The sequence below is a fragment of the Osmerus eperlanus genome, chromosome 11 (assembly GCF_963692335.1).
Source record: "Osmerus eperlanus chromosome 11, fOsmEpe2.1, whole genome shotgun sequence".
In the NCBI taxonomy this organism is placed as follows: Eukaryota; Metazoa; Chordata; class Actinopteri; order Osmeriformes; family Osmeridae; genus Osmerus; species Osmerus eperlanus.
The window spans coordinates 2585041-2607487 of NC_085028.1; the positions used below are offsets into that span (position 1 = coordinate 2585041).

General features: G+C 47.2%; 4 protein-coding genes and 4 non-coding genes across 11 annotated transcripts; 7 read left to right on the top strand and 1 right to left on the bottom strand.

Moving 5' to 3' along the window:
• The first annotated feature begins 352 nt into the window (after positions 1-352).
• rps3 (ribosomal protein S3) lies at positions 353-4378 on the top strand. Its single transcript, XM_062473101.1, has 7 exons — positions 353-474; positions 959-1089; positions 1338-1431; positions 2378-2472; positions 3009-3196; positions 3676-3878; positions 4302-4378. Exons 1-6 carry the CDS (start codon positions 445-447, stop codon positions 3873-3875), a joined length of 738 nt encoding a protein of 245 aa, XP_062329085.1. The 5' UTR covers positions 353-444; the 3' UTR covers positions 3876-3878; positions 4302-4378.
• LOC134029711 (small nucleolar RNA SNORD15) lies at positions 2131-2277 on the top strand. Its single transcript, XR_009931679.1, has one exon. It is a non-coding gene; the product is annotated as a small nucleolar RNA SNORD15 (small nucleolar RNA).
• On the top strand, positions 2678-2824 carry LOC134029710 (small nucleolar RNA SNORD15). The gene has a single exon (XR_009931678.1). It is a non-coding gene; the product is annotated as a small nucleolar RNA SNORD15 (small nucleolar RNA).
• On the top strand, positions 3354-3500 carry LOC134029712 (small nucleolar RNA SNORD15). Its single transcript, XR_009931680.1, has one exon. It is a non-coding gene; the product is annotated as a small nucleolar RNA SNORD15 (small nucleolar RNA).
• LOC134029709 (small nucleolar RNA SNORD15) lies at positions 4047-4193 on the top strand. Its single transcript, XR_009931677.1, has one exon. It is a non-coding gene; the product is annotated as a small nucleolar RNA SNORD15 (small nucleolar RNA).
• A 268-nt stretch (positions 4379-4646) lies between the features above and the next one.
• On the top strand, positions 4647-8244 carry kctd14 (potassium channel tetramerization domain containing 14). The gene is made up of 4 exons (XM_062473079.1): positions 4647-4748; positions 5405-5629; positions 5732-5866; positions 7740-8244. The coding sequence occupies exons 1-4, from the start codon at positions 4695-4697 to the stop codon at positions 8049-8051; spliced, it is 726 nt and encodes a 241-aa protein (XP_062329063.1). The 5' UTR covers positions 4647-4694; the 3' UTR covers positions 8052-8244.
• Positions 8245-8347: 103 nt separating this feature from the next.
• Positions 8348-17713, top strand: ints4 (integrator complex subunit 4). 2 transcript variants are annotated; one of them, XM_062472467.1, is made up of 24 exons: positions 8348-8489; positions 8991-9185; positions 9370-9487; positions 9599-9705; positions 9840-9948; positions 10066-10175; positions 10280-10330; positions 10427-10515; positions 10626-10746; positions 11000-11071; positions 11397-11571; positions 12427-12632; positions 13016-13158; positions 13307-13422; positions 13536-13669; positions 13790-13956; positions 14230-14323; positions 14445-14525; positions 14636-14766; positions 14945-15004; positions 15179-15338; positions 15441-15584; positions 15751-15871; positions 16809-17713. In XM_062472467.1, the coding sequence occupies exons 1-24, from the start codon at positions 8436-8438 to the stop codon at positions 16997-16999; spliced, it is 2949 nt and encodes a 982-aa protein (XP_062328451.1). In that variant the 5' UTR covers positions 8348-8435; the 3' UTR covers positions 17000-17713. The 2 variants fall into 2 exon arrangements, with proteins under 2 accessions (XP_062328451.1, XP_062328452.1); XM_062472468.1 differs by having other exon boundaries at positions 10069-10175.
• Positions 17714-17726: 13 nt separating this feature from the next.
• On the bottom strand, positions 17727-22336 carry aamdc (adipogenesis associated, Mth938 domain containing). Of its 3 annotated transcripts, XM_062472471.1 has the most exons (9): positions 22058-22336; positions 21550-21892; positions 21332-21447; positions 20891-21078; positions 20345-20623; positions 19978-20200; positions 19553-19823; positions 18606-19460; positions 18465-18525 (listed from the first exon to the last, which is right to left on the bottom strand). In XM_062472471.1, the coding sequence occupies exons 2-8, from the start codon at positions 21728-21730 to the stop codon at positions 19375-19377; spliced, it is 1344 nt and encodes a 447-aa protein (XP_062328455.1). In that variant the 5' UTR covers positions 21731-21892; positions 22058-22336; the 3' UTR covers positions 18465-18525; positions 18606-19374. The 3 variants fall into 3 exon arrangements, with proteins under 3 accessions (XP_062328456.1, XP_062328455.1, XP_062328454.1); XM_062472470.1 differs by having other exon boundaries at positions 21550-22336; XM_062472472.1 differs by lacking the exons at positions 19553-19823; positions 19978-20200; positions 20345-20623; ... (2 more) ...; positions 21550-21892; positions 22058-22336 and adding exons at positions 17727-17960; positions 18169-18264 and having other exon boundaries at positions 18356-18525; positions 18606-18682.
• Positions 22337-22447: the final 111 nt, after the last annotated feature.

Below are 22447 nucleotides of genomic sequence, written 5' to 3' on the forward strand. Positions count from 1 at the left end.
GTTACAGTTTAACAACTTTGTTGCACGAGACGGCTAGCCCCGCGAAAATTCAGATATCTTTAATGTATGTGGTTGTTTATTTAGGTAGGTTAAATAGTTTATTCATACGCGCTGTAACATAAAAACAAGTGCCGAGATGCGCAGTTTACAAAAACCGCAAGAAAGCAGAGTGAGGTGTTGACATGATTACTTTAATAATCGCATCATTGTCATTATCGGGTTATAATCGTCGTATTAGTGTGCATGTAAACGCACTCAATGAAGGGATATAGAATGCAAGATACATTTTGTTTGATCTCTTCGAAGCTCCGCTACTCAGGCCTGCGATGGTTTGGTTTTAAACTACAACTACCATAACAGCAGTGTCAGCGGAAGTCACCAGTGTTGTATAAATTCATTTCCGCCTCCAATGCAATTCCTTTCCTGTCTACGGCCTACAGCAATATGGCGGTGCAAATCTCCAAGAAGAGGAAGGTTAGGACATATTTTGTGTAAAATAACCTTTAGAGGAGATATCTATTTGTGAAATGAGGACAATTCGGATTAGTATTGAGGGCTTCAGTTGACCTGTTATGTTAGTCTGATTCCCCTGCCGTTGTTATACGGAGGATTGACACAGATGCTACGTGCAATGAATCCTCACTCGGCAAACATGGCAGAGCCTGCTCTGAACTGGCGCCAGGCTTTTTACTTTAAGATTAAATTCGCTTGATGGATGTTGGAGAGTGGCTGGCATAAAGCCTTTATACGCACATTTGTAAAGTTCTGGTAATTGTATCAACAGTCCCTCAAATCGGGCGAGTTAGCCAAATCGTTGTTTAGCTGCAGTCACACCGAGTGCGAGATAGTGAGGAGTGCTAGTATTGGTTAGCTGGTCCGCTATGCAACGAGTAGATTGCGGTATGAATTGTCTAAGACTAAAGTGCGAATTAATGTTGACCATTATTTCTCTGTCTAGTTTGTCTCTGACGGAATCTTCAAGGCCGAGCTGAACGAGTTTTTGACTCGTGAGCTTGCCGAAGATGGATACTCCGGTGTGGAGGTTCGTGTGACCCCAACCAGGACCGAAATCATCATCTTGGCCACAAGGTGAGCCTGTCATCTCAGCTGCCGGTACGGTCTCTCGGTTGCAGTCAATGTTGGCCATGTCTAGTGTGTATTAGGCAAGTTGCTGCTACGGATGTTCATGCAATATCAAAAGTTACAAACCATATCGCATATATTGACATCGAGTATTAGCGTTGTAGCTTAACCATAACCTTAGTGACCGAACACCATCTGCAGCACGTGTCTGTCTTATTTCCTGAAATGTTCTAGAAACTTGTTGTCTTTTTCAGGACCCAGAATGTGCTGGGTGAGAAGGGCCGTCGCATCAGGGAGCTGACCGCTGTGGTTCAGAAGAGGTTTGGCTTCCCTGAGGGCAGTGTGGAGGTAAAGGCCCCTGAATGTCGTAACTATAATTTGACCATTTGGTGGCCTGCCACTGATCCTGCAGCATAAAGGCCGAAATATGCTTCTGCGTCTCCGTTTACGGATGGGCGGGCGCACGGATACGGATGGATAGACTTCGTTTATGGTTCTCCGTAGGCTGTGGGTGCTGAAAACAATTCACCGCCAGAAGAGTAGGTGGCGCAACGGTTTTTTGTAAGTCGTCGTGGAGTGTTTATTTAACTAGGTTATCGGGAAGTCGGAGCAAATTTACAAATTAGCCGTTTCATCAATTAAATACGCACATTTTCAGCAACTACACTGCCCATTTCTCGTCACATTTTAATTCAGATGCTGATTTACATGTACTGTTTAGCTGTAATATGAATTGTGAAAACTTACAGCAATGGCGGTCAAAGGATTCTGTTCGTCCTGTTTATCACGGCAACCCCGCCCCTGACGCAAGCGGTTCTTAATACTGACCAATCACAGCCAAGGGGGTCTCCGTAGCTCTCCGAAATTACGACGGGTAGTTAGAAAATTCAGGAGGTGCACGTCGAGCTCTCCGAGGGCTGACGGAGAGCTCGTAGAGGGCGTTCCACGGAGTCGAGGGCGTTCCCATGTGTCCGTTTTTTGAAAAACGCAGAAGCATATATCGGCCTTAAGGGCCCATCATAGATGTGTTACTTTGACCAATTATCCCTTCAGTGATGATACGATGACGAGTCGGAGCGGGACACTGTCTCTCTGGGGTCGCTGGCCTGGGGTCACGTTCTGTGATTCTGGGTTCAGTTCCTCAGAGCAGCATGTCCTTTCAGTTGAAGACATCGAGGCATTTGTCTGAGAAGGAATAGGTTTAAACTAATAATACGTTGACTAAAGGATTTCTGGTGGTTGCATGTGGTCTCCAGTTTTGCTACCTCTCCTAACCTGTCTGTCTGTCCTGTAGCTGTATGCTGAGAAGGTGGCCACTCGTGGTCTCTGTGCCATTGCCCAGGCTGAGTCTCTGCGCTACAAGCTGCTGGGAGGTCTGGCTGTACGCAGGTAAGCTTGTTCTTTTTAAACAGGTTACCCATAATAATGGTAACACAATGCTCTAAACTAAAAAGTTTAGTGTTGTAGTCAGTTCTCTTAATATTTCTAGTTGATCTTGGATGTTGGACTTAAGTTGTGTGATGTCAGGTTACCTATGACTGAGCAAAGCTTGGATTGGTGTTGAAAGTGTGTTGTAAAACGCAGTACAGTCTCCCTTCAGTGATGATACGATGACGAGTCGGAGCGGGACACTGTCTCTCTGGGGTCGCTGGCCCGGGGTCACGTTCTGTGATTCTGGGTTCAGTTCCTCAGAGCAGCATGTCCTTTCAGTTGAAGACATCGAGGCATTTGTCTGAGAAGGGATGTAGATTTATTTTGATCCTCATATTAAACCCAACAATCTCACTGTCTGGGTAATCTCATCCGTGCAATCCAAATATTATGTAATAGATATCAACCCAAATTTGATTGGGTCTTCAGTTTAGCACTAAGCAGCTTTCATCTAGAATGTTGAGCTGTTAATGTAGTGTCCCTCCCTCCCCCAGGGCTTGCTATGGTGTGCTAAGGTTCATCATGGAGAGTGGTGCTAAGGGCTGTGAGGTGGTGGTCTCTGGCAAGCTGAGGGGCCAGAGGGCCAAGTCCATGAAGTTTGTGGATGGCCTGATGATCCACAGCGGCGACCCCGTCAACTACTACGTCGACACAGCTGTCCGCCACGTTCTGCTGAGGCAGGGTGAGTATGGAGAAGAGTGGAGATCCTCCTGCTGATGTGGAGACACTAGCTGAGGGCGTCATGCCTAGCATGCAGGACCGCTCAATCACGTATGTGCAGCTGATACTGCAGTGTAGGGCCCAATACATGCAAGTTAGTTAAATGTGATTAGTTTTCCCTTCAGTGATGATACGATGACGAGTCGGAGCGGGACACTGTCTCTCTGGGGTCGCTGGCCTGGGGTCACGTTCTGTGATTCTGGGTTCAGTTCCTCAGAGCAGCATGTCCTTTCAGTTGAAGACATCGAGGCATTTGTCTGAGAAGGGCAAGGAAAGTCATGTTACCCAAAATGTAATTCACAAACCCCACTTTTTAAAAGCAACGATATCCTGAGCAGAAGTGTTCAGTGACTCTGGGGTGTATCAGAGCCTGAGTCCACACATGGAGCTCTGATGTTTTTAGGGTCTACCCTGTCTTGACAAGCCTGCTGTCTTCTCCAGGTGTGCTGGGGATCAAGGTGAAGATCATGCTGCCATGGGACCCCAGCGGCAAGATTGGCCCCAAGAAGCCCCTGCCCGACCACGTCAGCATCGTGGAGCCCAAGGAGGAGACCCTGCCCACCACACCCATGTCTGAGCAGAAGGGAGCCAAGCCAGAGGCACCCGCCATGCCCCAGGGAACCCCAGTACCCACCGCATAGAGGGTAAGGAACCAACAGGACAGGGCCTGCTCTTCTTGGAGGGGGGAATGCTCACAATCAGTTTGTCCTCTGGTGAGGTTGCTGGGATCAAATCATAGGTTTCAAAGCAGCTGTTCATGGTGTTTACTTTGAGGGCGATCCTCGTATTTGTTCAGCGATTGCATGATCTCCCTTCAGTGATGATACGATGACGAGTCGGAGCGGGACACTGTCTCTCTGGGGTTGCTGGCCCGGGGTCACGTTCTGTGATTCTGGATTCAGTTCCTCAGAGCAGCATGTCCTTTCAGTTGAAGACATTGAGGCATTTGTCTGAGAAGGGTGTCATGTTGAATTGGTGTTGCCTGCATTAATACATTCAAAATAATTGATTGAATTGTTAAATTCATTAATACATGTTTCCTTAATGAAATCTTTCCCCTGTTCCAGGTTTTCACCACCCCAACAGATGGAAGCAAGACCTTGTGATTTTTCTGTACAAAAAACAATAAAATCCAGAAAATAAATTAAGGTGTTGTGTATTCTTAAACTCAAGTGTCATGTACATTGTGTATTTATAGCATATTGCCTATTCATATTCAAACTAGTCATTTTGACAGGCCTATAAAACCGAATAATGTAAAACAATGGCCTTAACAACTTGTCAAATCCCTTCATAGTGATTTTAACCATACAAATCACACCGACTATTTTAAATAATGGTCAGAAACACCTGATTATCCTTCCACCCACCGGGGAAAACAGGATTAGGCCACACCCACTGAAGTGTACCTGCGGTTTTACAATCGCCTTACTTCACACTCGACAAGACCAGAAGCCGAAATGAGTCTTCCAGATTACAAATCTCCAGGGAAGCAGTCCTCCCCCGCGCTTTCGGTAAATGTTTTAAGAGTTTTACATTTTGAGTTTGTACAACTTGTCTCATTGTGATTGGCTATTACAGTACACTACACAGTTGCTGGGACAGTCGCGTAAATTTAGCGAGCATATTTTTCGGTTTAGGATTTTCCTCCTGTTAATAGCAGAAGGTGACATGCTACAAATAACACTTCAACTCCGGTAAAAAAATTGTTTATAAATTAACGACGTTACTTTCCACACGTCAATTGTTGGGCTGGAGTAAGTACTTCAGCAAACTAAGACTAAGCGACGGGCGGTGTCAGTCGGCTAGGCATCCTTGAATTTGTGATAGTAGGGGTATTGGGCCTTATCACCTGTTGATAAAGGGCAAACATCTGGTGACATTTACATTTAGTCATTTAGCAGTCATTTAGGTGACGCCTCTCCAATGTGTATTTCATGGGAGGCCCACTGACTAAATGACTCACGTCATGGCTATTTTCTTAAAGCAAATACGTTTGATTATTCCATGTCATCTTGTTGCTTTTGACTGGACCGGTCCTATTCCTCACATTCTTGATAAATACACTAACGTTTCCCAAGTCATGTTTTGAAATGCCAATTTTCTTGTTTCATGTGTTGACATGTTTGCTCTGAATCTCTCAATGTACGGTTGTACATCCTTTCTTCAGCATTCTCCTATAGTGCAACTGAACATCGGTGGCCATTTTTTCACAACAACTTTGAGCACCCTACGCAAACACCCTGGTTCCAAGCTGGCAGACATATTCAGTGGCCAGCCTAAACTACGCTCAGATGCTGAAGGCCGGTACTTTATTGACCGTGATGGGACACACTTTGGAGCCATCCTTGAGTTCCTGCGCACTGAACGCTTGCCTACAGAGAACGTATTACAGGTAGACACACAGCAGCACAGCAGTCTGCTCAGGTAACTTGACTTTTATCAAGACTCACACTGTGTGTGTGTGTGTGTGTGTGTGTGTGTGTGTTGCTTACAGGTACACAGTGAGGCAGTCCACTACAACATCAAACCTTTAGTGAAACAGCTGGAGGAGACGCCACAGTTTTTCGGGGAGGCAGTGGGGAGGCAGCCCTTTTTATCCAGATTGCCCAACTACAAGGAAAACATTGAGGTCCCTAAAGTCAGCGTGACTTAATCCTTTCATAATTTCTCACAATGACATTTGCCACTGCCACGCAATGGTGCATGCAATATACAGTTATATAATATTTGGACATTGACACAATTTTCATCATTTTGGCTCTGTATACCACCACAATGGATTTGAAATGAAACAATCAAGATGTGCTTTAAGTGCAGACTTTCAGCTTTAATTTCAGGGTATTTACATCCAAATCAGGTGAACGGTGTAGGAATTACAATACATTTTATATGTGGCCCCCCCCTTTTTAAGGGACCAAAAGTAATTGGACAATTGGCTGCTCAGCTGTTCCATGGCCAGGTGTATGTTATTCCCTCATGGGAGTTCGTTATTTCATTGACAAGGAGCAGATAAAAGGTCTAGAGTTCATTTCAAGTATGGTATTTGTGTTTTGAATCTGTTGCTGTCAACTCTCAATATGAAGTCCAAAGAGCTGTCACCATCAGTGAAGCAAGCCATCGTTAGGCTGAAAAATCAAAACAAACCTATCAGAGAGATAGCAAAAACATTAGGTGTGGCCAAATCAACTGTTTGGTACATTCTTAAAAAGAAAGAACGCACTGGTGAGCTCAGCAACACCAAAAGACCCGGAAGACCACGGAAAACAACTGTGGTGGATGACAGAAGAATTCTTTCCCTGGTGAAGAAAAACCCCTTCACAACAGTTGGCCAGATCAAGAACACTCTCCAGGAGGTAGGCGTATCTGTGTCAAAGTCAAAAATTAAGAGAAGACTTCACCAGAGTAAATACAGAGGGTTCACCACAAGATGTAAACCATTGGTGAGTCTCAAAAACAGGAAGACCAGATTAGAGTTAGCCAAAAAACATCTAAAAGACCCTGTACAGTTCTGGAACAACATCCTATGGACAGATGAGACCGAGATCAACTTGTACCAGAATGATGGGAAGAGAAGAGTATGGAGAAGGGAAGGAACTGCTCATGATCCAAAGCATACCACCTCATCAGTGAAGCATGGTGGAGGTAGTGTTATGGCGTGGGCATGTATGGCTGCCAATGGAACTGGTTCCCTTGTATTTATCGATGATGTGACTGCTGACAAAAGCAGTAGGATGAATTCTGAAGTGTTTCTGGCAATATTATCTGCTCAGATTCAGCCAAATGCTTCAGAACTCATAGGACGGCGCTTCACAATGCAGATGGACAATGACCCGAAGCATACTGCGAAAGCAACCAAAGAGTTTTTTAAGGCAAAGAAGTGGAATGTTCTGCAATGGCCAAGTCAATCACCTGACCTAAATCCAATTGAGCATGCATTTCACTTGCTAAAGACAAAACTGAAGGGAAAATGCCCCAAGAACAAGCAGGAACTGAAGACAGTTGCAGTAGAGGCCTGGCAGAGCATCACCAGGGACGAAACCCAGCGTCTGGTGATGTCTATGGGTTCTAGACTTCAGGCTGTCATTGACTGCAAAGGATTTGCAACCAAGTATTAAAAGTGACAATTAGATTTATGATTATGTTAGTTTGTCCAATTATTTTTGGTCCCTTAAAAAGGGGGGGGCCACATATAAAATGTGTTGTAATTCCTACACCGTTCACCTGATTTGGATGTAAATACCCTGAAATTAAAGCTGAAAGTCTGCACTTAAAGCACATCATTTTTTCATTTCAAATCCATTGTGGTGGTATACAGAGCCAAAATGATGAAAATTGTGTCAATGTCCAAATATTTATGGACCTAACGGTAGCATGCAACAGAATGCACAACTAGTTCACCAACCTTGTGTGTCATGATATTGAGGATATTTAGATCTTTATTGCAGTCTAATTAACATACCTTTAACATGAACAAATGGTTCATGGCCTTGGTGCTACTCCAGGTGCTGATTAGAATCGCCAGAGCCGAGGCCATTGCTGCCCGCCATTCCACAATCATCATCTGTGTGCTGCGGACAGAGGAAGACGCGAGTGTCTATGGTGACGCCATTAACAGCCTGGATGCGGACAAGGAGTCCGTGGTGACCTTCGGCCCCTGGAAGGCTGTTCCCACTGTGGCAGACCTCCTAGACTGCGTCAGGATGGATGTTGAGGCACAGGGCTACAGAGTCCGTGTCCAGCCCCACAGCACAAACAGGGGGGTCCTCTATAAGAGCTATGACTGCTTCTATAAACTCACATTCACCTGGTGGTAAACTGGTACTGTGTATACTGGCTTGGCTGCAGGAAACTGGGGACTATTGTACAGATTACATGCAAAATATATTAGGAAAAAAAGACTGATGCTTTCTCTTTTGCACTGTGAGAGAAAAGCAAACACAAAAGGTACATCTAAATACTGTTTTCTGAAATGTGCTATGAAATGTCTTATTAAAAAGAGCATTTAGCATTCTCTAATTCCAAATGTAATGTTCCAAAATTTTATTTGGGTATTTTAACTGCATATGATAAAGAAACTGGAACCAAACCCTTGACTGAGGTTGACATGGTACTGCCTCTACGGGTCGTCAGAAAGGACATTTAGAGGTGTTGTTAGCGTGTGAGCTAATGCTAACTAGCTGCTTTCAGGCGGCTACGAAATGGCAGCGCATCTAAAAAAACGAGTATACGAGGAATTCTCTAAAGTTGTTCAGGTATCTATTTAGTAACACAACGCATTTGTATCCAGTTTATGATATTGTACAGTGGCACTTCTGACATGTTGAAAATAGCCTTGTACTGTAACGGTGCTATCTGCCATGTTTCAGTAGTACTAGAACTAGCCTAGCTAGCTAGCGAGTAATCAAGTTAGGATTGTCAAAATCATTCTGTGGCACTTTTGGTGACACGTAGACTAGTTAAGTTGTCTATCAAAAAGGAACGTATAAGTCAAGGGAACATTTTATGTCTGATAGCTATTGTTAGACTGCAAACGTAAGATAACTGATGTCGGTGGGCAAGACAAAGTGCAACTCTTACAAGTTCACTTGCCAGTTGGGTCTCCTGGCTTAGCTTGCTACCCACTCTTGTCTGACAATAGTTTTCAAAATGTCAACTGTGACTATTAATTAGTGCAATGATAATCTCATACTTGGAAATTTGACTAGCCTATCTAGGTAGTAAACAAGCTATCCATCCGTCGTTCTTTACTGCAGCTTCCTCCAGAGGAGGTTCCGGCCAAGAAGCTCCGTCTGTCTAAACCCAGCAAGTCAGCGGCGCTGCACATTGACTTATGCAAGGCCACCAACTCCACTGATGCCCTGCAGTACCTACTCCAGTTCGCCCGCAAGCCCGTGGAGGCGGAGAGCGTAGAAGGGGTTGTCCGGATCCTGTTGGAGCATTACTACAAGGCAAGCCACAATAGCGACCAAGACTTCAGTGCCTCCCATCCTTTACATGTTTAAACACGTTTTTATTTCGTTATTTAGCAGACACTTCTATCCGAAGCATATCTTCCTCCAGTTGCCAAGATACTGTTCAGTGTCTTAGTTTCTCAGCCATGTCTAAGCCCACAGCCGTCTTGTCCCTCCACAGGAGACAGACCATTCAGTGAGGCTGAAGATCGCCTCTCTGCTGGGCCTTCTGTCCAAGACCCAGGGCTTCAGTCCTGACAGCATCGTGGACGATGCCATCGGCACTCTCAACAGTGAGAGTAAGACTACACCAAACTCACAAACTCAGATACACGCTGGTGGACACAGGACTACGAGACGGTGTCTCAGTATTGATTGTTTACATGTCTGTGGGCTCTTTCTTCGACCAGAATCTCACCAGGTGCTGGCCCAGCTGCTGGACACTCTGCTGGTGATCGGCACCCAGCTACCAGACAACCCTGCGGTCCGACAGAGACTCATAGAGGTGGCCTGCAAGGTGAGACACACCTAATACAAGTACACCTAAAACACGCATGCAGGAACGGAGAGCGGCGTTCAGAGTTCCTGTTGTCGGTGCCTACCCGGTTCTGCCTGGAAAGCTTGAATTGTCCCCCCCTCTATCTCATTCAGCACCTGTCAGATACCTACTTTGGGGTGAGGAACAAGTGCTTGCAGCTCCTGGGGTGTCTGGGTACCGTGGACACGCCTCTAACCAAAGATGGAGAGGGACTATCCACAGGTATGACAGCGGGCGTGGGTACAGGCAAGCGCACGCCATCGTGTGCCATTTGGTATTATACACGTATTACAGCAGTTTATATACATTGTTGTTGATATACGTATATTGTTGTTGTAGCAGTTCCGGGTACGTCTGGGGGAGTGTGTGCCAGGGACGTCCAGAGTATCATCAGCGACTACTTTGGAGACCAGGATCCTCGAGTGCGCACAGCAGCCATCAAGGCCATGGTATGACATCACTTCCTCCTGCTGAAGTAGTCGATAAAGTTCAGAGTATTCGAAGTGCATGGAGTCGGTTTCTTGTCTCATTATTATTGCTGCTTGGCTTTCAGTTGCAGCTCCATGAGAGAGGGATGAAGATCCAGCAGAACATCTATGAACATGTAAGGATATGAGATGTTTTATCCCTGACAGCAGTAGATCATAAAATGCACACTCGTGGTAAACCTGATGCTGTGTGTGTGTGTGTGTCCTACCAGGCCTGTAGGCTGCTGTGTGATGACTTTGAGCAGGTGCGTTCGGCAGCTGTCCAGATGGTGTGGGTTCTGAGCCAGCTGTACCCGGAGAGGTGAGACACACGCACACATACACAGTAACATAGTCACACCACCTCCTGGAGGCAGCACCACCCGAACGATTTTCGACGATGACGTCTTTTTTTGTTGTTTGTCCAATCAGCATCGTTCCCATCCCCTCATCCAATGAGGAGATCCGGCTGGTGGATGACTCGTTTGGGAAGATCAGTCACATGGTCAGCGACGGCTCCTGGGTGGTCAGAGTGCAAGCGGCCAAGACACTGGTTGGTGTACTCACACACATAAATACACACAAGCCATTAGAATTGATAAGGACGGTGGCTCACCGGACTAATGAGCGCATAATGTAGGCTGAGGCCTCGCTGTGGCCTGGGTTCGAATCCGGCCCAGGCTTATTTCCTGTCCTCTCCAAACACACATCTCCATCATCAATAATAAAGGCAAAAATGACACCAAAAATATACTGTATCTTAAAAATAAGAATTTATAAGGACTATAGCTGTTGTGTTCCTGCAGGGGTCCATGCTGCAGGTGAGCCCCCACTTCCTGGAGCAGACTCTGGACAAGAAGCTGATGTCAGACCTCAGGGTGAGAGGTGGAGCAGGGCAGCTCTCTCCATTATCCAGCGCAGTCTTTCCCAAACCGGTTTTCCAAACCCCCCTTCCTGCATGTTTTAGATGTTTCCCTGCTCTCATACACCTTATTCAAATGAATGGCTCGTTATCAAGCTCAGCAGAAGCCTGGTAACGACCCATTCATTTGAATCAGGTGTGTTGGAGCAGGAAAACATCCAAAACATGCAGGGCAGGGTGTTCCTGAGGACCAGGATTGGGAACCACTGACCTAGCGAAGCACAGTTGTCCCCACCTCTTGCGCCGTCTGTCTCTCCTGACTTTTCCTCGCGCCCCTGCAGAGGAAGCGCACGGCCCATGAGAGAGCCAAGGAGCTGTACGCGTCCGGCGAGTTCTCCTCCGGCAGGAAGTGGGCGGACGACGCCCCCAAGGAGAAGGTGGACACCAACGCCGTCAACCTCATCGCGTCAGGGGCCTGCGGGGCCTTCGTGCACGGCCTGGAGGACGAGATGTACGGTAAGAGAGAAGGACAGAGAGCGATAGTCTGTGTGTGACACTGTCGAAGTACAAGAATCCAAGTTTTTATCCAATATCCAAGTTTTAAAACAGCACGGAAAAGGCAGCAAAGTAAGATGCAAAGTGTTTATTCGAATCCAACTTAAAGGATTGATTCCAACAAACGTGAGTAGACCCCGGAGTCTGACTGGCCTTTTTCTCCGGATATTTGCCTATATATCTACTTTCCATTATTTTAAGATCTTTTGTCATTGGTACATTATCTCTGGTCATAGATGCATTTATGTATTTCACACCTGGTTGGTCAATCGTCACAAAATTTACATTTCCAGTACTTTCCCCCTACTTTCTCTTTCCAAGGCCCACGTGGGGCCCTGCCGCCCAGCTGCACAGGGAAACTGAGTCTAAGGACATAAATCTGTCCCCTGACATCAGGCGGTTGTAGTTCTCAATATCTGGGCTATGTAGTCCTTCATGGGAGAGGCCTACACACATACTTCTCTCTCTGGCACTCAAACTCTATCTATCTGGTCTTCCACATTTGGCCTTTATGTTTTCGTGGCAATTCTAATCAATCAACAGCTTTGCATCTGGTTTTCAATAATATAGCATATAAAAGTAAAAAAGGTGATTAAGTGATTCTATATCAATCATATAAACCATGATCATTTCTCCATCATCATAATTACAGCAGTGTGATGTTTTTTCTACAACAACACACACACACAGCAAAGCGTCAATCTTCGTCTGCCTCGCCTTTTCTCATTTTCTTCCGTCTTCTCCTCTCTTCTCTTGTCCTCCTTTCCCCCCTTCTCCCCCCCATCTCCCCTCCTCTTCTCTCCGCGTGTCCTCCAGAGGTGCGTATATCAGCAGTGGAGGCTCTGTGTGCCCTGGCCCAGTCGTCGGCCGGCTTCGCCGAGAAGTGCCTGGACTTCCTGGTGGACATGTTCAACGACGAGATCGAAGAGGTGCGTCTGCAGTCCATCCATGTGCTGCGGCAGATCTCCACCAATATCACCCTGAGAGAAGACCAGTTGGACACCGTGCTGGCCGTGCTGGAGGTAGATATACCACACACGCAGCCACACACACACACACACACACACACAGACACACACACACACAGACACACACTCTAACGTAGAAACAGGCTCATGGGGGTGGCCTGGTGTCTCACCTGACCATCATGCACCTGAGGCCTCGCAGCGGCCTGGGTTCAAATCCGCCCCAGGTCCCTTACGGCGTGTCATCCCCCCCCCCCTCGTTCTCTCTCCACATTTCCAGTCCTCTCCAAAACCCACACCATCTCTATCATAAATAGAGACGCGTTCTATGGTATGAATACCACCACCCCCAAAAAATACATATCTAGAAACAGGATCACGCAAACATACCCTAGGCCTAGCCGTGCTGGGCTTGACCTGTGACCCATGCGCCCCTGTAGGACTCGTCCCGGGACATCCGGGAGGCGCTCCACGAGCTGCTGTGCTACACCAACGTGTCCACCAAGGAGTGCATCCAGATGGCCCTGCTGGAGCTGCTCAAGAACCTCACCAAGTACCCCACAGACCGCAACTCTGTGTGGAAGTAAGACTCTCTCTCTCTCTCTCTCTCTCTCTCTGTCTCTCTCTATGTCTCTCTCTGTCTCTCTCTATGTCTCTCTCTCTCCCGTCCCCTCTCTCTTCTCTCTCTGTATGTGTGGGCGTGTGTGTTTTTCACGGTCCTGTCTTCCCAGGTGTCTGAAGTTCCTGGGTTGTCGTCATCCGAACCTGGTCCTGCCCCTGGTTCCTGAGCTCCTGAGCACACACCCTTACTTTGACACGCCAGAGCCAGATATGGACGACCCAGCCTGTATCCTTCCACACACACACACACACCTCCCCTAGGACACCCTCCTCCCCCCGAGCTATCAATACCAACACACGCACACATTTGATCTGCGTCCTTGACTGTGTGTGTATCAGACATAGCCGTGCTGGTGCTGGTGTTCAACGCTGCCACATCTTGTCCCACCATGTCTGCCCTGTTCTCTGACCACACCTTCAGACACTACGCCTACCTCAGAGACAGCCTGTCTCACCTGGTGCCCCCTCTCAGGGTAACACACACACACAACTCTCCTCTACATCCAACCCGTACCAGGTCTAGTGACGATGAGCACAAGAGACAATAGTGAGACTGAAACAGTCATTGATGGGTTGTCTCTCCTGTGCTGCAGTTGCCGGGCAGAAAGCAGATGTTTGGGCTGGAGTGTGCAGGGGCGGCCTCTGGTTCTGGCAGCGTGGAGGCAGCTGAGCAGTTCCTGCAGCAGAGCCTGAGCCGGGTCAGCACCATCCACAACCTGGAGACACCAGGAGCACAGGACCTCCTGGACCTCACCATCAGGTACTCGCACCCCACAAACGCACTAACACACACGTACTACACGCGCACACGCACACACTACACACACCCTCTCTACACGATCGCTCTCTCCTTTCCACACGCGTGCAGACGCGCGATACACTCGCTCATACTACGCACGCGTTGTCTCTCACTCCGGGTTTCTCTTCCACATGCGTAGCCTTAGCCCTCGTGCGTTTGTTTATCTCCCACTGCTCATCCTGCTGGTCCAGTGTCCGCATCAGTAGCATGTCTCTCCTGTGTGTCTCTCCCCAGAGACCTGCTGAGGCTGGGGGAGCTGCAGACGGAGCTGGCTGGAGTGGCACACTTCTGCGCCACCTACCTGCGCTGCCAGCTGCTTCTCATGAAGGTGTGTGTGTGTGTGTGTGTGTGCGTGCGTGTGTGTGTGTGTCGTGGGCCTGTCCACCGACCGTCGTTATTTCAGTGTTCGCCCGTTTTGTTTTGGTGACCTTTTGCCCTCTTCCCTTCAGGCCCTGCAGGAGAAGCTGTGGAACATGGCTGTCCCTCTCTGCCTCAAACAGAACGCCATGGCAACCGCTGCCACTCGACAGGTGAAGGGGGGGGGGAAGACATGAGTATGCGTGAGCGCACACTGAAAGCCCGTAGACCTTCATTGACGCTCATCTGCAATAACCTGTAAACTGTGTGTGCGTGTGTGTAGATCCTGGAGGAGACCTATAAGCTGGAGTTCCTGTACAGCGGGCTGGAGACCAGACTGGTTGCCACCATCCACCACGTACGCCTGCAGGCTAAGGCCCTCCAGCTAGTCCTCACTGCAAGGACCAAGCGTGGGTAAGTAGGCGCGCGCGCGCACACACATGCGAACAACCGCGTAGACCAGCTGAGCATTTTCGAAACGCGACACGCTTCTGTTGAATCAACGCCGACTCGTCTCAGCGACTTGGTCAGTTAGAACACACGGCTCAGAGGGCGAGTGCCACCCTGTTCAACCCTCCTGCCTCCTCCTCAGGGTGGAACCCCTCATCGGCCTCTGTGAGAAGTTCCTACAGGAGGTGGAGACCTTCCAGAGGTACGTGTGCTCACATGCTGCCCACCCAAGTGTCAAAGGTTCTCCGTACTCCCCGAGTTTTGAAACCAGCCCGTCAACGCCAAGCGTGGTTTGCGATGCGCTGTCCTCGTCTTTGAACGTACGAGCCTTCAACTCGCCACGCCGCCCTCCCATGTCTCTCTCTCGTTCCTCCAGGTTGTTTGTCTCCGAGCTGCCCCACTTCCAGGACACTTTCGTGGAGAAGCTGTTGGAATTGATGCCCAGGCTCACGGCCTGCAAGCCGGTGGAGCTTGTCAAGATCCTGCAGACCACACTGAGGCAGAGCAGCCTGCTACACCTCAAACTGCCAAAACAGGTCTGTCACACACACACACACACACATACTCCCATTGTCTACCAACTAAAGCATTATATCCACATCCACCATGACCTGATCTGACTCCGTACTGGCTGACAGGTTCAGAGGGCGACCGCCACCATCATCGAGCCAACGGGCGAGTCAGACAACCCTTTGAAGTTCACCACCGGCCTGGTGGTGGCGCTGGACATCGACGCCACTCTAGAGCACGTCCAGGACCCGCAGACCACCGTCAAAGTGCAGGTGAGCGATGGGGCTGTTGTCTCACTGTGGCCGAGTTGCTCCTCTTCTTCCTCTGTGTGTGTCTGGACTCGGGGCCATGTGTTTTTGTTAAAAGATCTACAGAATTCAGTTTTTTTTTTTTTTTTTCTTCACCCCTCACTCGATCAAACACACACACTGTACCTAGGTGCTGTATCCAGATGGACAGTCCCATGTGATTCACCCCAAACCAGGAGACTTTAGAAACCCTGGGCCGGGTCGACACCGCCTCATCACCCAAGTCTACCTCTCACACACCGCATGGACGGGTGAGAATGCACACACACACACCGCACCGTCTTATGTCCTCTCATCCACATTTCTGTCCTTCCAGTAGTGAGAAGCTGTGTCTCTGGAGGATTTTCTACAATAGTAAGACAGAATGGCTTAGATATTTATACAATCAAAGTTAGAGCAAGCATGTCCAAGACCCTGGTACTGACCTTCCGAGCGGTGAACGGCACTGCACCCGACTACATCAAGTCTCTCCTCCAGCCTTACACCCCCACCTGCCACCTACGGTCTTCTTCTGACAACCGTCTGGTGGTCCCACCGCTCAAGAGCGCCCGGTCCCAACACAAGCTCTTCTCCTGTCTGGCCCCCCAATGGTGGAATCAACTCCCCACCTCCATCAGGGACACGGACTGTCTCCCCACCTTCAAGAAAAGGCTCAAGACACACTTGTTCTGGGAGTACAACGGCACTTAGGAATGATAGGCTGGACCTGATTTTAGTTTCTTCCAGGATCACAATGACTCGTATTGAGAGACTTGTTGGTTTGTTGTAACTGTCTCTAAATTATTGTACTTGCAGTGAAATATATTATTGTTGCTTGCTTTTTTTTCCCACAGGTACACTCTTGCACTTTTGAGGTTCTTGCTGTTTAATTGTAACTTGTCTAACTACATGGTCTTATTGTTCTTCCCTTTGGGACGTATTTGGTTTTCACAATGTATGCATCATGTTTGGCTACCCGCATTGTTTGGGGCTATCTCGTTGTTATGATCAGTGACCCATGCACTTTTGTAAAACTTTCTTGGAAGTCGCTTTGGATAAAAGCGTCTGTTAAATGCGTAAATGTAAATGTAATGTAGTAAGTAAATAAATCATGTCAATCTTACAGCAGTAACTGATACCCGAGAGCAGTAACTGATACTAGAGAGCAATAACTCATCGTTTCTGTCCGTCTTTACCTCTCTCCACCAGAGCCTTGTCAAATCGAGGTGAGACTGCTCCTGGCTTACAGCTCCAGTTCCGGACGTCTCTCCTCCTCCTCCAAGCCCGGATGGAGCGACAGCACAGAGGGCCTCCCGACTGCAGAAGGCGCCACCGAGGGGACCATCCCCTTCAGCAAGGCCGTCAAGGTCTTCATCATGCCCAAACCTGCACGCCGCTAGCCCCACCAGCCTGCTCTTGTCTACCCTGAACCCCAGACACTGATATCCCAGACACTGCAGGGAGTCTTGAACTGGCCACACAGGAACCAGGGACTCCAAGCTGGAGTCTGGAGAGGTGGGATGAGAAGAGCTGACAGCCTTCCCAACAGTGAATAAGATGATCCTGTCTGGAGTTGTGTACAGTGTGAGGGTTTTAGAGGCTAGTTCTTGCTCTGCTCTTTGACTTTCTGATCGAAATACAACTTGAGCAAGTCCCTTGGAGACAAAGCCACAGTTAATATGTAGAACTGACAGGTTGACAGTTTAGGACTGTGTTTGTTTCCCCACCAGTTGAAATGGACCATTAATTTGAATTCTGAGGCAAATAATGAATGGGTCTTCTTGTTCCATAATGACTCACTCTATTGTAATGTAATAAAACAAGCTTATGCAACACAGTCCACAACATCAATGGGACTGATTAGTAGTATAAAAGTGTTTCATATTATTCAGTATGACATTTGTCATTACAGCAGAGGATTTTGACACACTGGTTTCATATACTCATTTGTTACAATTGCAAGAACATATTTGTAGGTTAAAGATGTTGCTATAAGACTTTTATTTGGAGTGCAAATGAACTGCAAAGGTGCATTGTTAATTGTCAATTTTTCTGGTTTTAAATGTACTCTGCCTCACACACACCATAATAAAGGTTGTGCAGCACAAATGTCATTGAATAACCAGCTTTGTTTTTTGCATCACAGGCACAGTTATGGTACTCTATTAACCTCCACAGCGTTGGCACAGGTGAGTTAACATCCTGACAGCTATGACATCATCAGCAGGTGGAGTGGAACACCCCACCCACTTTGACTCCTTGGCCAACCAGGTTGTTGTATTGAGCAACGGCCTGTTCTGTCTGGAGCACTTTCACCTCCACTCCTTTCTGCCTCACAAAGTCCAAAGTAGATGATGGGACCTGGAGAGGAAAGAGATGGATGGATAGATGCAGTTTCCCTTAAATCAATGAGGAAAGAGGGAGGTTGTGTTCCTCATCCTATATCTGATGAAACCCCTCAACCTTTTCAAGTGTTGAGAGGATTTATGTGGTAGTAGGGCATTTGAGGTAGCTCCGTAGGCAGGTGGCTATTTGAGGACATTGGCGGGTAGTCGATAAGCGTTTATACCTGCAGAGCTTCGCTCATGCCCCTGCCGATGACCAGAGTATTGACTCCCTTCTGCAGCACCTCCTCCAGGTCTGCAGGCTGAACCCCTGGGTGATGCTAGAGAAGTCAAAATAACGACAAACTGTAGGCATTTAGACAGGATAATCTTACTTTCAATGTTGGTTCAGAAGCTGCATCAACTACTCACGTTTGTGCCGGTCTCTCGCCAGTCCCAGGCGCGGCTACCCCCTGGCCAAACCTTGCAGTCTTTGTAGGCTGAAGAGCAGCCCTTTACCTTCATGTGGCCCCAGGAGAGGGACGCTATCTCCGGCGACGACATCGGAATAACTCCGCGGAGTAACGTCGGTGGTGTGTGGGCTGTAACAATACAACAGCAGTAACAAATATAAACACCACCTAATTAGCTTTTAGGTCTTTCGAATTATGTAAAATTCTACATACCAAGGCAACGTTATGAAATCGTTTGCTACGATTGATCAAAGTAAACAACGCGTTTCGCTTCTGGTATAGTGACGTGATAATTTCACGTTTCGTTACACGTCGTTGGCCGGGTGGGTGGAGTATTTAACTTTGCTCCTAAATTCTAAACTTATCCTAAATAATAAATCAATAAAAAAAGAGAGGAAATAATAAGACACACATCATTTTTCTAAATAATAATCTATATTTACTACGTAAAACCATCAAACACAAATACACAAAAACTATCTCTTTCAGATATGCAGTTTCAATAGTTTACACAGAAATGTACCTAGGCACCAAAACCGCGATCCTCATCCCCTTTAGCTTTCGTGGTTCAGTCGCATTAAAATTGCTTCTCCCCACCTCCCCCCCAAAAGCCAAATTATGAGCCATAATGTTGGCAAGGTTCCTGAGCAATGGCAAGATAATGTCAAGTCACTGAACTGCAGTCAGAGTTACATTCAGTGTTCAGTGACCAATAATACAGCTTCAATAATACAAAGTATATTATTCCTGTTAACTTGATTAAACAGTGACAGTACACAGGGCAAATTCTCCCAATTTTGCAGCAATAAAACTTTGAAAGCAGTGCAACCAAGTCATAAACAGCTTGGCAGGGCATTGGCAGAGTTGTAAACAATTGTACTGTCCTCCAGGTTTAGGGTCAACAGTTCCAGAGACAATACGGATGACCCTGATGTGAATTCAGTGGGGCTGTCCTTTTATCGTCATGTCAGCAGAAACTCAGATTACTCGCTGTCGCACACCCCCTTCTTCAGTTGTTGTACTGCCTGTCATCCCACTGGTTCTACGCAACATAGCAGATAACTCTGAAAATGCAAGCAAACACATTGGTGAAATTGAGACAATGACTGGAGGAGATAACAAATGCAAACAACTCATATTAGACTCCAAGACTTACCCTCCATCTCGATCCCTTCGCCCTGACCCTGATCTGGGTTCAGGGAGATTGACCTGGGAGCTACAGCCTCATTGCTCGCTCTGGCTAATCCAGGGTTAGCTTTAGCATCAGGGTTCCCATTGGGGTTAGCATTCGTTTTAACGGTATCGCTAGTATTGGGGTTCTTCCCATCAATGGTATCTGTTTTCACCAGACAGAGCGTTTGTAGCAGTCCCATTGAGTCAAAATCCTCCCCCTCACACAAACCCCGCTTCCTGAGCAACTCCAAGACCTGCAACACAGTTAGTGTTATATTAATATATATAGTATACACACTTATATTTTATATTTGAACATCCCCACAGGCATGTGAGCAAACATGCAGATTTATATATTTATAAAAAATATATAAATCGATTTTCAACACAGGTTACACACACACACACCTTAATGTACTTGTAGGACTTGAGTTCGCTGAGGTTCTCCTCCAGGAAAAGCAGATACAGGGCAAGGTCGTCCCAATGGCCATCAGGAGTGGGCAGAACACTCACAGTGGGCAGGGATTGGTAGGGTTTAAGGAAGTAGTCAAATCTTTGGCAGAGGAGAGGTCGGATACTGGCGTATATCACCACAGGAACCAGTGCAATGAACAGCACTAGGTTGACGAAGCTGAAATGACACACACAAATTTACAAGTGAGCGTGTACACATTTACAACAATAATGACAAGCCTGAATACAGGCACAAAACAAAAATAAAAAAACTCTTTCACTAGAGGTAATTATTTCAGGTGATTTGAGTCATTTGAGTTACCTCAACAATGAGAACACCCCCACTGCAATGAGTTTGCACTGGACCTGTTCTGGGATGGACATGTCTGAGGCCAGCAGGCCGGAGCGCAGCCGACAGCCGAACTGGTCTGTGACGGATGCCAGACGGAGGTAGTAGCCCAGGTAGACGCAGGCACACAGCAGGGTGATCAGGGTCAGACCGCGACACAACAGGTAGCGCCACAGCAACACCCGTGAGCAGCGCTTGGTCATCAGGTACTTCTCCACCACAGGGTACATGAAACACCCCTCGGTGGGGTCGCTGGAGGAAGGCGGGGGAGAGACAGACCGCAACAGATGGCAAAGTCAAGGGGAAGAGTAGATCAAAATCCGAATCTAGTTTATTGCCAAGTACGTTTACACATGAGGAATTTGCTTTGCTTTGGTGCATAACAACGCACATAGTAAGTAGGAAGATTGGCCTGATTTTGTTTTCCGATCGTCATTCCTTCCGTGAATAGCGCTGTGTTAAACATCCTAATAAACTATTCCATTTGAATGGACTACTAACAACAGCTTCTGTGGCTACCTGTCGGTGGCCAGGACCCTTGAGGTGGCCATGCGTTTGGCCAGAGTGACGGCCCGGTTGTAGCTGCGGTCGAGCTCCTCCATGATGAAGCTGAGGTCAGACTGCAGTCTGGGAGCCGCGGAGAAACGCCAGAACAGCGCCGGACCGTACATCATCACCGCAACAAGCAGCAACATGTAGGGGAAGAACTGCCGGGAGGGACGGAGGGGGAGGGAGAAGAGGAAAATAAGCAAGGGTTGGAGAGGGTTGAACACATACAGGCCCAAAAACATGGTGTGCAAATACAGTACTGATCAGGGCTAACATAGCAACCACCAAATGCATTTAAGAACTAGATTGTTGTTAGACAAATAAACTATCATTAATGTGCCTTTGTAGTAGGCTATTCATTACCAAGTGTGTGACATTAAGTCTGAATGTGTGTGCGCGTGCTTGTCTCACCTTGTGTAACCATAAAGGTAGTGTGTGTGTATGTACTGCTGCCCAACAATAGGAATCCACATATGTTGCTTGCCGCCAGGAAAAATTGCTGGGTGGGAAACAGCTTATCTGAGCACCTGGGAGAAAGCAGTTAACAGGGAGATCATCAGATCACGACAAATTACCACATGAAACTTAAACACAACAGACAGCATGACCTGTATAAGACGTAGCCTCACCAACTGAGACCTCCTGCGCGAAGGCTAAAGAGATGAGAAGGAGAGGGAGTCCCACAGCCACACATGTGACCATCTTATCCACGGCAAGGTCCGTGCGCAGGGTGCGATACCCTCCCTGAGCAGGCTCTTTCAGGAGAAAATCGCTGAACATGTATTCAGTTGCGACATGTGCGATTGCCATGGTTGTTCTTGTATTTTTCTCAAATGTTCAGTCAGTAGTCTTGATCGTAGATCAAATTAAGTCGAAACTAAGTTCGAAGTTTTTCTGTAGATCATGCGCCCTTGAGATGGAATCGGGCCATTGTAGAAACCGCTTCGAAAAGTTTAACGTAGGCTAAAGCCTCTGAAATTAAATAACTTTTCATTTATATTTACCCAAACTCTTCCAAGTTGTTTAATTCATGTAGCCAGTAGCCCGACCTCGGTTGCAAATATAATCATTGTGAGTCCTGAACAACAACGAACATCAACAACTTTTCCTCGCAACTTTGATGTAGCTGCTACCTACCTTCCGGAAGATGTGCGGCTACATTCCAAAACGTTGTTCGAATATTCCTCTCTTGTCCTCTTCCTTCCTTCCTTCCTTCCTTTACCCATTGAGAGTAAATTATGTTCACAGTTCAGGTACGTTTGTGTGAAACCATCAACAAATATGTACATAATTGTTTGTAGGCCGTTTTTCTTTCAAATTGGAAAGATTTTAGATGTTTAAAACAAATGTAAAGTTTTAAGTGGCGGTAGCCAATTTTTTTTAACTTTTCCATTTCCTTACCAATTTTGAGTTTTTGTTCTCTGTCCAGTGGCGGTAGAAGTACATAAAACATCTACATAACTTAACCGACGACAGGAGTAACCATGTGCATTACAAAAATTCCTTTGTAAAGCCTCCATGTTTAGC